The sequence below is a fragment of the Hemibagrus wyckioides genome, linkage group LG02 (assembly GCF_019097595.1).
Source record: "Hemibagrus wyckioides isolate EC202008001 linkage group LG02, SWU_Hwy_1.0, whole genome shotgun sequence".
NCBI lineage: Eukaryota > Metazoa > Chordata > Actinopteri > Siluriformes > Bagridae > Hemibagrus > Hemibagrus wyckioides.
The window spans coordinates 17,375,760-17,392,762 of record NC_080711.1 but is presented as its reverse complement, the minus strand read 5'-3'; the positions used below and the strand labels follow the sequence as shown (position 1 = coordinate 17,392,762).

Below are 17,003 nucleotides of genomic sequence, written 5' to 3'. Positions count from 1 at the left end.
GTCTTCTTAATAACCTCAACAGTGAATTGTCTCTTGAGATGAGGGGAGAAAAATAACCTGAACGCAATAATGAGTAATAGCGCATTTTCTGTAGATACCAAGTAGTGTTAGAAAGCACTTTAAAACTGTTAATAAGATAAATAGTGAGACAGCTCCATGTTAATGTTTTGGGTCTGATTCTGATTCAGCTAAATTGGGTCAATGTGGTATTAAATGAAATACACTGGGAGTGACTACTGATGAGTTTGTGAGACTTAAATTAAATAGAGAAAGGCTATACTGCATAACATAAGTGCTCACCAGAAACTATATTATTTTTTATGATTGCTTTTACTGGAAATATTTTTTAACTGTATAGTTTATAACTGGTCCCTTTGCATAGTTTATTTTTTACTTATTTTATTTTTCTGGATAGTACTGGGAGAAAACGGCCCTGCATATTGAATGTGTATGTTCTGTTACTCAGCACTGCTCACCAAGGATTGACACCTTACTCAGGAACTCTTCATACATCTTTCTCTTTCTCAGTGTACTGCCCTGGAGAGATAAGAGCCACAGATTAATTTTTTGGTGGTGAAGTAGCCTGATGTCCTAAAAAGTAATCAGTTTCCTAAAGATTCTTTCGAGTTGCATGTGGGTGGGTGTGTACTCTTCCTCCCCATCTACTTGAAAGGGAGGATTTTCCACATAAGGATGACAGTCATGTCTCTATGTACAAGTCTAAGCTGAATATTACAGTGAAGTATTACAAAGTAGGATTTAGACAATGTGCAATATAATAATATTTCTAAATCAAACTAAAACAGTCCAGAATACCTAAGGCTTGATATTAGATACCAAGATAAATATGATACATTTGTATAGACAGCCATACTTTGCAGGGTTTAAAGTGGTTGATGTGGTCTTATTTTACATTTAGTGTTGTGTCAATGATTGTTCCACTCATCTCAACAAGAATCCTGATTAAGAGTTGAGAAAGTGGAGAGGTTCCCTAGGTTTTGAAATGTACTGTGTGTGTAATGATGTATGATGTACCATAAGAATACGCCGGTAACTGTCACGGTCTATACCCCAAAGCTTCAGATCCGTCTTAGCCTTAACCGTCGCAGCACGTGGAGTTCCATATATCAGAGCTAGCTCCCCAAAACTGCCACCCTCTCCAATACTTGTCACCCATTCACCATTCACATATACCTGGTGAAAGACAAAGAAAAATAAAAGAAAATATATTATTTATTTAGTGCCAAGTGATTATTTGCAACTGTTTCCCCAAACAACAATGTTACATTTAAGATCTTTTGTTAATAAAGCACAACAGACAATTTCATTTCAAATGATATAAATACAAATATTTTGTCTGAGATCCAACTATTATGATCCAACAGCTAGTGGCATTACAGAGTAGATTTTTATCTGATCTAATACTTATCTTCTCAGCCTGATGTGCTCTTCTTGAATGTCGTATATGGGGATAGAATGAAGAATTCTAGAGTACGATATCACTTTACTGTGTGTACTTCTAGAGTAGCATAACTTTGAATTAGATTTCTAAGGAGATTTCTATCTAAGTATTAGCTGGTCGCACTACAATGCCTGTGTGTATTGTACATAGGCATTGATGTAACTGTCTGTGTGCTTATGTTTCAACCTACACAAACTTACAAGCTTGCGCACACATGCGCACATGCACACACACACACACACACAGTCAAGTCTCTTTCTCTACCAAGACCAGTTCAGAAGGCAACACATGATACAGTTTTTATGAGGTAGGGATTAAACAAAGCAAAGCACAAAATATCACTGTGAAAAAATCATCTCAATCTGAATATAATTGTCAGTCAGACAATTACATTCTACATGTATCTAAGCATGTAGAACAGGCCTGCAAAACCTTTATGGACCATGGGCTTGTCAAGGCAATAAAGAATGGTAAAACCTGAAGTAATGAAAAGAGAATATTATATATCAAATTTTATTATACATTTACATTTTTAAATGTGTGTATTTAACTTAATAAATACACAAGAGTAATAGAAAAGAATAATAATTATTGTTTTACACATGAACTTTGGCTTAAACAACACATGCAATGTGACAACATTTTTCTAAAATAATATCGAAAATAAAAAAATATCTCAGTGCATCCTCATAAAGTTCAGGGGATAAAGAATATTTCACAGTCTGATTTATTATTACTACACATGCTATTCCTGAGATATCAGTGACCCTGTCCACTTCTGCTCTCTAGATTCTGCTCTGCCTGATTCATCCAGATGCCCTACTTCTTCTGAGAGTCTCCATCACTAAGTTCCATAGTTAACCACTCCATCACTAAGTTCCATAGTTCTGCAGTGTTCTAAACTGTTAAGAACTACTCTTTCATTCCTGTTATTACTGAACTTGCAGGTCAACAATAATCAGAAGCCTTTGACACCTCTTGGGAATAGCAGAATTCAACCAGATTTGTCTCTTCACCATTATCTCCTGTTGATGGTATTATATTTTACTGATTCCTACACACAAGGGCCACTCTTATTACCTGTCACCCTTGCCGTAATGTGGCTGTATGCATGGAAAATGATAAGGTCTTCTCCTATATACCTGCATTTTGGTTCTGTCCTTGTCAGGTCTAAGGCTCCTGTTTGTTTTCCCATTCCCATGTGTTTTTCTATTTTCCCCTTTCTTGTCTCCGCCTTAATTTCTGTTTTTGTGTTCGTATGTGTGCCTAATTACGGTGCTCTACTTTGTGCATGAGTCAATGAAAACACCTGCTCCTTATCTTTTCATCACATGGCATGAACCATAAAACCTCAGTTATAAATTCAAGCCCCAGCCTTGACAGTTATACTAGTCATGCTCACACTCCACTGTCCTTCCTTGAGCTTTCCTATATCTCTCATGGGCAGTGTGTCTGCTTTTTAATCTGCCAACCTGAATCTGAGTTGTGGAATCAACAGCTGCAGCAAACCATGCTACTTCCTACCCAATTTCTGCTTTCATTTATCCTTCAGTAAAACTCATTGTAACCATCTGTCCATAAGTCTGTGTTCTGAGTTTGAGTCCAAGATCTCATTGGTCATAACAGACTCTCTTTGTCTTTGGAATGAAACCCATAATGATCTGGCACTATTTGAAAAAATGTTTTGTTGAGCTCCAGTGGAGAGTTAACTTACATCAACTTCTCCTTGGTCAATTACATAAAAGTTGTCCCCTTCATCACCTAAAATGGAAAGAAAGAGTAAAAATAATTGCAGAGAGATTAAGGGAGAAATATGATGAGCACACACAGGCAGAATGGATGGTACCTTTCAGGTGAATGGGCAAAGGAATATAGATAATAAACTATATGCATTATCATCCAAATGTTTCAATTAAACTATGTTCATAATTTTTTTTAATAACATTTGTCATGTAAACACCAAATTTAATGAATGTCATGTAAACACCATTTCATAGAATGCACCTCTGCCTACATAGATGGCAACCATGGAGTCCAGCTCATGTTCACCTGATTGCACACACTTGGATTCAGTCACATGATATTTAAGTATCACACTCATTCACACAGTGAAGTATTTATTAAGCTCTGTTTATCATCTGACATACCAAGCCTTTGTTTATGTTTACTAATTTTGGTTGATTCAAATTGGCCTTCTTGATTTGTTATTCTAGATTTGTACATCAATAGCATGTTTGTATGTTGCCTCACTCTTGCCCTTTTTCTGGATTTTGACTTTGATATTTTGATTTAGATTTGTTTGCACATGCCAGTCTTTGTTCTTAATAAATACATTTACTGCAACTGTCACTGTCTACATTCATACATACACTGTATACATGCAACTGGCAACAGGCAAGTATAGCACAAGGTCAAATAGTCTGGAAGCAACAATAACAGAATCAACACCAAAATCATGCAGCTACCTGCTGTACTGACAAAAACTAGCACCAAGGTAGTGATGACCTATCACTTGGCTCTCCCTCCTGACATTCACCCTGAGAAATACGCAGATAACCCCACTCAGTATCAGGGGTTCAACTCCAATGCACTCTTCTAAATGTATTTCTACAAACAAGTTTTTAAACAATGTAAGGTGGCTTGATTCATCAGCCTCCTCTCATATAAAACCTGGGCAAATACAGTATGGAACGAAGTACGAGAACACATGGATGTTTAATTCAGAGAAAATTTTTCCATACTACCAAATAAGATACACATGCAAATGTGTTGCTGAGTGATATGGAAGGATGAGATGAAAACCCCTACATTTTCTGCACACCTTGTTGAATGACTGTTTCTCCAGCAATGTGTGTAACAGGAAACATGGCATCAAATATGTCACTGAAAAAGAGGGGGAAAAAACAGCCATTAGTAATCTCGCTCTCTATCTGTACCATCCATCCACCCCACACACAAAAAAGGATCTCAGAATAACACACCAAAGAATCACACAGACAGCTGTCAGCACACAACTACAACTGTGCACAACATACATTTAACAGAAACACAAGTGTAACCCAGACCACAAAGGTCTGGGCGGAAGGATATTTAAATTAACAATTAACTTGTTCATTTCAACACTTAGTGTGGTTAAGTAAACTACCAGAACGTTCTGTGGTACGACAGCCATTTTACTCGTCTTGTCCTTGGCTCATAGTATTAGCAGTATTTCCATGCAGTTAATTTCATGTGGAATGATAAAGGTGTTCTAGTTTAACACTGCATGCAAGGTTTATTAAACAATTCATTTGTATTTGCAGTTCATATGCAGTACATATAAAATGTGTTAAAGGAGTAAAAAATGTTAATTCATGTTGACTTTGTAAAACACAAGTGTTTGCATTGTGTATGTATATTTGTGAAGGTTAAATATTCCAAGAAGTACAGAAGGACATTAAGTTAATGAACATTCTGGCCTTGTTGGCAATTGCAGGCCATTGGCAAATTGATGGCAAGCCAACCCAGATCTTAAAGACACTGTATTTTAGTAACAAGAACCTCATAACGATAAATAGTTTTTTTCTTGCCGTCTAAGCACAGCCGTAAGATGAGCCCAAGGCTAAAATCACTCCACTGGTCACTACTTCATTGACACACACACCCAGGGGTGTAATTTCGACTGGGGACAGGGGGGACATGTCCCAACCACTTTTCAAAATCCCGTTTGTGCCCCCCCCACTTTTCAAATTCATTTGTTATGATTTTTTAACCGCACGCCGTCATCGCCACGGAGGACCAGGACCGAGCAGCACACAGAGAGTCTGTCTGTGTCAATGAGTGCATCCGCATCGCATGCACACTCTAAAACTAGCTCGCTGAAAGTTGTAGTTATCAGGTATCGCGGTTGCGCAGCAATCAGCAATGAAATGCCAGAAGTGGCAACAGATGGCTTTAATGTCATCATGGATGAAAAGAAAGAAAGGAGATGTGAGTCGGTTGATTCACTAAATTAGCTCAGGGCAGGATAATCATATTTTCTGGCTCCACCTGTTGTTGCTAGGTAACTTCAAGTTGTTAGTTAAATATTTAATGTAGATTAGAACATTCTGTGTAGCATGAAAACGAGTTCACTTTAAACCGCGCATTTTCTGTCAGCAGTGCATGACAAGCAGACTCTCAATGTTAGAGTTTAATGTTAGACTCAATATGATCATAACTCAGTGGTTTTCATATCAGAGGACAGATGAGGTAGACCGTTAGGATACATGGAGAGATGGGATTGAAAAGATAGATGGAGGACAATGAAAAAAGTTCTTTATATTAAAGTTACATTTTTTTTTGTTTGTGAGATTTGTGTGACAATCTTGCATCCTGTGTACAAAATAAGTAGTGTATCTATTGTGTTATCAATTTTACCATCCTTCTGGATTATAGAAGTAATGATTACAGATAGTTTCTTCCTACTCTGCTATAATACAGTGTTGGATGCATAAAAATTATCTACTTTAGGAATTTGTCCTGCACAGAAAATTAGCACCAGGAATGAAAAGATTTTAATTTGTTCATTAACTAAGGGTGGCTGTTTATGCATGAAAGACAATTAATTCAATTCAATTTTATTTGTATAGCACTTTTAACAATGAGCATTGTCTCAAAGCAGCTTTATAGAACATAGGAAACATAAAACAGTGCAAAAAGTCCTAGATGATAGAATTATTAAAGTAATGATCAAAATATAATTACATGTTAATGTTGCTGCTGTCTATCTGCAATTGATATTACAAAATAGTGATTCAACACACACAGTTCATAAAAGCTTTTTGCTTTTTCTAAATCCCTGCGGTTTGGTGGATGTGTCTCTGACAGACATCCTGTGTATCAAGTGATCTATTTTAAATTTTCAGGTACAGCGGTTAGTTTAAAATAAAAGTTTGAGGACAGAGGAAATTGAGTCTCACATTATGTAAATTTTATTTAAACACAAAACAATAATGGTGAACATTTTTGACTTTTAAATTTTGAATTAAAATTATTCTCTCAAGTCTTGGTGTTCAGCCTCTATTAAACAATAAAGAAATTAAAACATCTTTTTATATACATAGTTTAGTAGCCTACTAATTCTTTTTGGCAGAATTTATCATTATAATCAGCTTAATTATTACATGCAGGAAATGGGATTCAAATTGGGGGGGCCTTCTCAAACCAAAGTTACACCCTTATAACCCACACAACACAATTATTGACCAACTTCACATAGACTATTTTTAGTCTTTTTAAATTCTTCACACCCAGTTCCTTTGGAAGAACTAACACAAAAAATGTATTACAAGTGCTGGAAAAAAATTCAACCATTTCAAATGTGAACTTGATTTATGAGGACACACGACCAGATATCCGGTAATTAATGAATGTACCATGACTGATACGTACAGTAGGTAAAGTTGACCTATTACTCAGCAGTAATAGAGCTGACATTATTTTGAATGTTACTTTACACTCTTAAACAGATACTTGTTCAATCAGTTAGTAGAACTCTGAGAAGATATTAATAAGACTACCTTGATTTAACACATTAATTATTTAAATGGAAAAATTGGTAATGTCAGGCAGAAAATTCAGACTATTCATTTGAAACCAAACAATTTGATAGATAATCCTGTAGATAATATTACTATTTCTGATCAGTGCTTTCTTCCCTTCAAGAGCCTGATTTAATTTCACTAATTTCTTCTTCAAAACATTTAACCTGCATAATAGATCATTTTCCTACATGTTTTCATAAACAGATAATAGCAGTAGCTCCTGAATCCATTCTCAAAATGATAAAATCTTCCCTTAGCACTGGATGTGTGCCTGAATCTTTTAAACTAGCGGTTATCAACCCCCTGATTAAAAAACCCGACCTCAACCCCTGTCAGCTGTCCAACTATAAACCAAAATCAAACCTCCCCTCTCCAAGATCATAGAAAATGTTGAAACAGCAGTTATGTTCACACCTACATAGGAATAACATTCATGAAATGTATCAGTCAGGATTTAGGCCTCATCATAGCACAAAGACAGCACTGGTTAAAGTGGTAAATGACCTGTTACTGGCCTCTGATCAAGGTTGTGTCTCCTTGCTGGTGTTACTTGATTTTAGCGCAGCTTTTGACACAACTGACCACACTATTCTACTTGATAGGCTAGAAAACTGTTATCCATTAGTAGATCTAAGTGGTTTGGTGTTCCACAAGGTCCTGTTTTAGGCCCACTACTTTTCTCCTTATATATGATACCCATTGGTGCAATAATTCGTAAACGTTTAATTAGCTTCCACTGTTATGCCTATGACACACAGCTATATGTGTCCACTAAGTCAGAAGATAGAGACCAGCTTATTAAGATTGAAGACTGTGTAAAGGACATTAGACAGTGGATGCTCACTAACTTCCTCCTGCTTAACTCTGACAAGACAGAGGTGCTAGGACCACATGCAGCCAGAAGTAAGCTTTCTGATTACAGAGTAACTGTGGATGGTCTTTCTGTTTCATCTTGTTCAGCAGTAAAAGACATTGCTGTGATTATTGACTCTGGTCTTTCAGTTGAAGCTCATCTAGATAACATCTCTAGGGTAGCCTTCTTTCATCTCAGAAATATTGCTAAGAAATATGATGTCATGATTACAGATAGTTTCTTCCTACTCTGCTATAATACAGTGTTGGATGCATAAAAATTATCTACTTTAGGAATTTGTCCTGCACAGAAAATTAGCACCAGGAATGAAAAGATTTTAATTTGTTCATTAACTAAGGGTGGTTGTTTATGCATGAAAGACAATTAATTCAATTCAATTTTATTTGTATAGCACTTTTAACAATGAGCATTGTCTCAAAGCAGCTTTATAGAACATAGGAAACATAAAACAGTGCAAAAAGTCCTAGATGATAGAATTATTAAAGTAATGATCAAAATATAATTACATGTTAATGTTGCTGCTGTCTATCTGCATAAATGTATCAGTCAGGATTTAGGCCTCATCATAGCACAAAGACAGCACTGGTTAAAGTGGTAAATGACCTGTTACTGGCCTCTGATCAAGGTTGTGTCTCCTTGCTGGTGTTACTTGATTTTAGCGCAGCTTTTGACACGACTGACCACACTATTCTACTTGATAGGCTAGAAAATTGTTATCCATTAGTAGATATAAGTGGTTTGGTGTTCCACAAGGTCCTGTTTTAGCTTTCAGTTGAAGCTCATCTAGATAACATCTCTAGGGTAGCCTTCTTTCATCTCAGAAATATTGCTAAGAAATATGATGTCACTTCATGATGCTGAAAAACTAGTTCATGATTGTGTTACCTCTAGGATGGATTATAGTACAGCTTACTGTCTGGATTTTCCAGGAGCATAAACAAGCTTCAGTCAGACCAGAATGCAGCAGCTAGAGTCCTAACTAGAACCAGAAGATATGAAATATGAACACATCAGTCCTATCTTATCAATTCAGTTCAATTCAAAGTGTTTATTGTCATGTGTTTCCCTGTACAATGAAAAACTTTCTTTGCTCTCCATAGTGAATGCCAAGATAATTACAAAAACTATGTACAAAATAAAAACACACACACACAAACAAAATAAAAAATAAAACTATGTTGCAGAATTAGAAATATAGACTATGTAAAAATAGAAATATAGAATATGTATTATCTGTATGTGCAAGTGTACAATATTGACTTATGTGCAAAACAATAGTACAGTAACGTGCAAACTGAATGCAACTGTAGAAAATAATAGCAGCAGCAGTAACATTAACAATGTGTAACTGAGATGCAGCTACTTGATAATAATAGCAGCAGTAACATTAACAAATGTGCAAAATGAAAAAGGGCAATTTTGTCCAACTAATATATATATAAGATAGATTAAACTAGTCTATGTCCTCTGGCTACCTGTTTAAAAGTCTATTGGCTGAGGGAAAGAAAGAGTCCCTTAATCTAGAAATGCATTGGCTCCCAATCAAATTTCAAATTGATCATAAAATACTATTACTACCTATAAAGCACTGAATGCTCTCGTGCCACAGTACCTGAGTGATCTTTTGGTTTTTTATGATCCGCCACACCAACTTCAATTTGGTAGTACCACAAGTAGCAAAGGCTACAGCAGCTGGCAGAGCTTTTTCTTACAAAGCCCCACAGTTATGGAAAATCTTTCCAATTAGTACTTAGGACTCAGACACAGTGTTGATGTTTAAGTCCAGGCTGAAAACACATTTGTTTAGTCAAGCTTTTAATGTATAATTTTTCTTAGGTAAAGGAGCAGACCAGTTTGACCACTTCTTCTTTCCAGACTTGCCTAATCCATCCAGACACTCTACCCCTGGTTGGAATCTGGTCAGTTGGTGGTGCTCACTGCTGCTGGGGATAGATCTGCATATACAGCCTGTGACCCAGAGGACTGCTGTGGACAGAAACTCTTGGAGACTATCACGCTGTGTCTGAACTGCCATTGCATCAGTTGGCTTTTGCAGGAAGGAATTTGTGCTAAATCTGTAATGAACTCAGAAACTACACTGACCTATTAGTTCCTTAAGAGCTCTTGGTTGTTATTGTAGAAAGGACATTATTAGCATTTACATTATTTACTGTCCAGTGTCACCCAAATGAGGATGGGTTCCTCAAATCATCTTTGGGAGTTTTTCCGTGTCACCCTCACCTCAGACTTGCTCATTAGGGACAAATAGTATCTTAACTTTAAATAATTTTTATATATATTTCTATACTTCTGTAAAGCCACTTTGAGACAATGTCCATTGTTAAACGTGCTATACAAATTAACTGAATTAACCAGAGACAACTGGGAAGAGCTACAGTTTGCATATTTTGGGAAAATTTGCTAGATGTGTACCATTTTTTAAAGAAAACATGAGTGAGAAGGCAAAACAAATTTATTTTAATTCTTATAGGACTCAGGTTCATATGTAAGGCATAACAGAATGGCACAAATCATCAAACAAAACATGACAATAAAGAAAATGAGGAAATAATCCCTGTTTAAAAGTTTGCATACCTTTAGTTCTTAATATCATGTTTTACCCCCTTTAGCATAAATGATGGCATGCACTTTTCTGTAATAATTGTGCATGAGGTCCTTATTTCTCTCAGGTGGTATAGCTGCCCATTCTTCTTGGCAAAATGCCTCCAGTTCCTGTAAGTTTTTTGGTTGCCTTGCACAAACTGCACTTTTGAAATCTCCCCAAAGTGGCTCAATGATATTGAGATCAGGAGACTGTGATGGCCACTCCAGAACCTTCACCTTTATTTGCTGTAGTTAAATTTAATAATTTGAATATTTTCTGAAAACAAAGTAAATCCTTTCATGGCATACTCTTATAAATAAAACAAACAGAATTTGTTTTCCCATATTTCAGATTTAAGAGTTTAAATGAGCAGTACATAGACCAAGCTTCTTTTCATTTTTTTATCTACACTTTGTAATAATTAAAAAATACCCTTACCAAATGACTGATCATGTTTTATTTATTTATTTATTTATTTATTTGTTTGTTTGTTTGCTTGCTTGCTTGTTTGTGTGGTTTCCTTTCAGTTATTGGAACAACATAGAATGACCACAAGGCACACAAACCCTCACGTTTGTAATATACTAACAACTTCAAACCACCTTACTTGATGAATCAATTGTTAACTGATACCAGGCATTTTAGACTTTAAAATCACATTATTACATACAATTTTATAACAGTATAAGATCTTACCTCCTCTCGTTGTCATCCAAATGGACAAACAGCACATTCTTAGATATGGCCTTAGCCAAGGCTGTCATTGTCTTGTAGTCCTTTGGGATTACCTGAATACATAGAAACAACATTTAAAATGCATTTGTCTATAACAGAATAATCTTACCTATGCAGTTATCAATTTAGAATATTCAGGTATAAAGTGTTCATCGTTGTCTCCATGCCTACAGGTTTCCCTGGACCTGTGGCTTCAAAACAAGCCCAATCATCATCTCTCCACTCCGGGCTTGACAGTCAGGGTAGTTGTGGTTATACATTTTGTTATATACTCAGACGCAATTTTGCAATCTGTCTTATTCTTTTTGCAAAAAAGGGTTTTTTCCTTTGATGAAAGTCATCCATGTTCAGTCTTTTTCTGATTGTGCTGTTATGAATATAAACATTCAAGGCAGTTATGTCTGTAGGTTACACGATATACCTCTTTGGATTTTCTTTATATCTTTAAGCATTACATGGCCTGACCACAGATTGAACATACTGGGAAGTCTACTCATAGGAAGTTTGACAACTGTCTTTAAGGCTTTTCATTTGGAACTCTCCTTCTCACTGTAGAATCCTCAATTCCAAATTGTTTGGATATGGCCTTACATGCTGCTCTGACAAAATTTCCCTGTGACATCCCTGTGACATACCCTGTGAGTAGAAAATACTCTATTTCTATCTCTCTCTTTCTCTCTATCTATCTATCTATCTATCTATCTATCTATCTATCTATCTATCTATCTATCTATCTGGTCTATCTTTGCAGTTCGCAGTTGCGAATCACGTGACATATCTGATTTAATTCAATAATTTAAAAAGTGTTATGAGTATTTCTTTTTCTATTTTATTGATCAAAATATTTGTATTCTTTGTATTTGCTGAGAGAAGAGAAGTATTGTAGAGTAGAGTGGAATAGAGGAAAGTGGTGGAACAGAGAGAGTACTTTATTAATCCCCAAAGGGGAACTTTATATCACAACGGATACAACAAAGAGCATCTCACAAATGCTCACAAATACCAAAAAATTAGAAAGAACAAATAAATATTCATCTGAACTCAACATGACGATCAAGATGGTGCCGTGAATGGCAGCCACGGCACTGATCTCCACAATTCTTCTGCTTTTTTTGTTTGTTTGTTCTGTGATTTGTCATCTATAAGTTTATATATCTATAGGTTTTACCAGAGACGAACTCCTTAACATTAAGCAACACATCCTGGACAATATTTTTCCAGTTTATATCGCATCATGGAGTTCACAGGGAAAATGATATGGGGTGGATTGTGTTTCTACATCAACGAAAGTTGGTGTTCAGATGTAACGACGCTGAAAAAGATATTCTGTCCTAACTTAGAGGCACTCTTTATAAATTTTAAACCTTCCTACTTGCTGTGGGAGTTTTCCTCTTTCATTCCCGTGAATGTGAACGTTTGCTAACGTGAAAGCTTTGGGCCTGCTTCACCTGCCTGTTTAAAAGTCTGCGCTGACCAACTGGCCCCCATCTTTACACAGATCTTCAACAGATCACTGGAGCTGTGTGAAGTTTCCTGCTGCTTCAAACACTCCACTATCATTCCGGGCCTCATAATAACTGCACTTAACGACTACATACCTGTCGCTCTCTGTGGTCATTTCATTTGAGAGACTGGTCTTGGCTTACTTAAAAGACATCACTAGACCCTTGCTGAATCCTCTTCAGTTTGCGTACAGAGCAAACAGGTCTGTTGATAAGGCAGTCAACAGGGGTTTGCATTGACTGGTATTATTGATTAAGATGCCAGCACGTGCACAATGCGAGGTTCAGCATCTCCCCAGATTTTATACCTAAAAATTTCTCTACAGGTAATACATTTCTCTTCTAGTTGCAAGTTTATTCAATCAGAATAGCCTTACATATATCTCATACAGCTGACAAGTATTATCGGACATCAGTCACAGCTGCACAGATGGTACGTTAACTAACTTTTAACTCCCATGGGAAATCTCCAAACACCACTGCTCCAGCTCACCCAGCAGAGAGAGAGCAGCGCCACTGCTGAGACCATAAACAAAGATGGGAAGTGAGGCAGAATTAGAGCTAGGCTAAAGCTAAACCATCATCGAACGTCTCTCCCAATCATCTTTCTTGCAAATGTACAATCTCTGGTGAACAAAATGGACAATCTGCGACAACGGATTACAACAGAAAAACAGATCAAGGAATGTAATGTAGTGATTTTTACGGAAACATGGCTTAATGACAACATTCCCAGCAGTGCCACTGAGCTAGAGGGCCACAGTGTTTTCTGACCAGATAGAATCAGATTGTTTCCTGTGCTACCAGAGGGGACTACACACTTGACTATGTACCCAAAAACACACCACTCATCAAACATGTGAAACCATCAGTGAAGATACTGAAAGTATAGCCAGAGAGGGGCATTTCCTCACTACAGCAACAGTTTCAAGAAACTTACTAGATTTGCCACTTCAGGCCCACACACAGATATCAACATTTAAACATCCTCTGTATTAGACATATCAACTCGTGTGAAACATGTGAAAACCATAATCAGAAATCGTGGATGAACACTGAGGTCTACCTCGTGCTGAAAGCAAGAGTCACTGCTTTTAAATCCGGTATTGAAGAGGACTATTGTAGAGCCAGTGCCAACCTGAAAAGGGGCATTAGGAAAGCCAAGCATGCACATAGGAGCGTTTCCACAGCAACTCCGACCCCAGATGCACATGGAAAGGCATCCGGACTATCAATGACCACAAACCTACAATACAGTCTCCACCAGGGGCGTTTCTAGGATTTGAAAACATCAGGGGCTGAGCCCAAAACATCAGGGGCTAATTAGAGAGAGGGGGTAAGCAAGGACATTTTTATGTAATATTGTTTAATAGTAAACACAAATAAACACAAACAGTATGCAACTTTAGAAAATTTCATTCAATCTTTTTTCTGACTCCTCCCATCATTTCAGAGTCTTGCTACTAAAAAGGGAGTTTATTAAATTCACTACATTTTCTCTCTCACACAGGTATGCCATGCAATATTATCACTTTTACAGCTTGTGTGTGAAGCATCCTTTTTTATTATTATTATTAGTTTACAATAATCTATATTATACTTGCACCTCTTATTTCATTCCTCATTTATGCTGCCACTACTGTATGTATTATTCTTTGTTTCTTTTTTTAACAACCTCTCTTTTCTTATTATTTCTTATTGTTCTCTCATCTCTCATTCTCTCATCTGTCTTGCTGCTTGTATCTTGTCTACTTCATGCTCTTGGTGACTTTTCTATCCTATTTCTTTGAGGGTGGAATCATCAGAGAGTATCTCTGAGACTTGACTTGAGCAAAACGATCAATCACCATACTAGTATTTATATTACTGAGAATTCCTTTTTCAATTGACAGAACAGCCAAATCTGTTCTGGCCCATTGTTTGCCTAAGCCATGCATGTATTTTAACTTAAATGCTTAGTTGAATAATAGAAAGTTATGATGTTCAGACTGTAATGTCTTAGTGCAGGGGTGTCCAATCTTATCCAGAAAGGGCCGGTGTGGGTGCAGGTTTTCATTCCAACCAAGCAGAAGCTACACCTGATTCCAACTGGCTAATCAGTAGATCTTGGCTTTCAGTAGATTCAGGTGTTGCTTCTGCTCAGTTGGAATGAAAACCTGCACCCACACCAGCCCTTTGCAGATAAGATTGGACACCCCTGTATTAGTGCTTTAACCGTTTATATTTTATTTAGATCTATCTTTAGGCTTATTTGATTTAAGGTTTTTGTACATCTTGGGTATGGAATAATATTCAAAAGGGTCCTATATGTCAGGGGTTTTCAGAATCAAAGACAGTGCACCTCCTTTTTGACACAACATACATTTGTTAGCCTACTTTTATTACGTGTTAACATAAAAAATTGAATGTTAGGCTATTATCAAAATAATAAGATTGTTGTGTTTTTTGACCTTTTTTTTTTTATTTTTATTGCTGTCGCGCTCAAGGGCTGTAAGGTATTTTAGTCATGTGGTGTGTGAGTATATATAGGTGTGTTGAACTTAAAACAGCGCTGTGCAGAAACCTCCGAAACCACCAGTCGAAAACACCTTGTGTGTGTGTGTGTGTGTGTGTGTGTGTGTGAGTTTGTGTGTGTATGCACGTGGAGAGAGATGTCAGTCAAAACTGTGTACAGTAAATGGCAACAGTGCTCAACTAAACTGATCAACATTTACTTAATTCCTCTACACTCCGGTGGCAAGATTCTTGATAAAACATTCGGGGCTAGATTAAAATCATTCCGGGCTCAAGCCTTCTTTGCTCGCTTTGACCAAGGCATCAAACATCACACCCCAAATGTTGACTCCTCCAAAGTTGATCATCCAATATCACTCTCCACAACATAGTTGTACTTGGCACTGAGCAGAGTAGATGCAGTCAGCAGGTCCTGATGGCATACCTGGCATGTGCTCAGGGCATGTGCTAGCCAACTGGTGCAAGTTTTCACTGACAATTTCAACCAGTCACTGACCCAGGCCACTGTTCCCACATGTCTGAAGACTACAACTATAATACCAGTGCCCAAACATTCATCTGCAGAGTGTCTGAACGATTTCCACCCTGTTGCACTCACCCCCATTGTTATGAAGTACCTTGAGAAACTGGTTCTAAGTCGCCTCATAGCAAGCCTCCTACCTACACTGGACCCACACCAGTTTGCCTACCATACGAACAGGTGAACGAAGGATGCCATTTCCACTGCTTTTCATCTAGCTCTCACCCACCTGAATAATAACAGTACATACAGGATGTTGTTCGTTGACTTTAACGTATCCAGTAAACTGATCACTAAGCTCAGTGAGCTGAGTATCTGCACATGCATATGCAGATGGATTATGGACTTCTTATCTGTATGGTTGGGCAATCGCATGTCCTCAACCCTCATCTTGAACACCGGTGTCCTACAACGTTGCATGCTGAGCTAACTGCTCCACTCCCTGTTCACCCAGGATTGCTCTGCATAACTCCAACATCTTTATGTATGCAGATGATACCACAGTGGTTGGTTGGATCAGCAACAACAATGAATCTGCCTACAGGGAGGAGATCCTAAGCCTGTCAGCATGGTGTTCCACTAACAACCTCACCCTCAATGCTACAATGACCAAAGAGTTCAGACTTCTGGAAATCTAACATTAGCAGGCACACCCCTATCTAAAACAATGGGACTTCAGCAGAACACTTCAACTCTGGTTAGGAAGGCGCAACAGGGTCTTTACTTCCTGAGAAAACTTAAAAAGTTCATCTATCCCTTTTACCACTGCATCACTGAGAGCATATTGACAAGCTCAGTGGCAGACCGTCAGGGCCAGCAAGGCCTTCTCTGCTGGCCTAAACAGCAGTGATCTGAATCACTGACTTGTTAATATATTTAATATATTTTTTCAGGAATGTGTATTAAATTATTCCCAATAGTATATTCTCTACATTTCATAGCTTTTCTCGTGGTTGCACTGCTTCCAGTAGTGTATATTTATGATGAGAGTATTTATCCAATCATATTTCAGCTAGTGGCTGACATCATGTGTTGCCCAGGCCTAAGGCCTTCAGAATCAATAGTGCAGGCTTCCATAGCTTAATATAAGTGGCAATGAAACTGTTCCATTAACCAATCAGATTTTGAGTTGGCGTCACTGGGGCCATCTAGCAGGCATATGATTACATCAGCAATTTCACATCTTTTGATTGGATAATTGGAGTAGTCAGAGGCAGCGAACCGCAC

General features: G+C 37.4%; 1 protein-coding gene across 1 annotated transcript in view; it reads right to left on the bottom strand.

The window, feature by feature from the left end:
• LOC131363670 (cAMP-dependent protein kinase type I-beta regulatory subunit) overlaps positions 1-17,003 on the bottom strand; it is a 47,672-nt gene that overhangs the window by 7,767 nt on the left and 22,902 nt on the right. The window contains exons 4-8 of the mRNA XM_058406410.1: positions 11,202-11,293; positions 4,284-4,345; positions 3,177-3,223; positions 1,036-1,194; positions 477-537 (exon numbers count right to left, since the gene is read on the bottom strand). Coding sequence (XP_058262393.1) covers positions 477-537; positions 1,036-1,194; positions 3,177-3,223; positions 4,284-4,345; positions 11,202-11,293 — 421 coding nt within the window. The remainder of the gene's footprint in view (positions 1-476; positions 538-1,035; positions 1,195-3,176; positions 3,224-4,283; positions 4,346-11,201; positions 11,294-17,003) is intronic.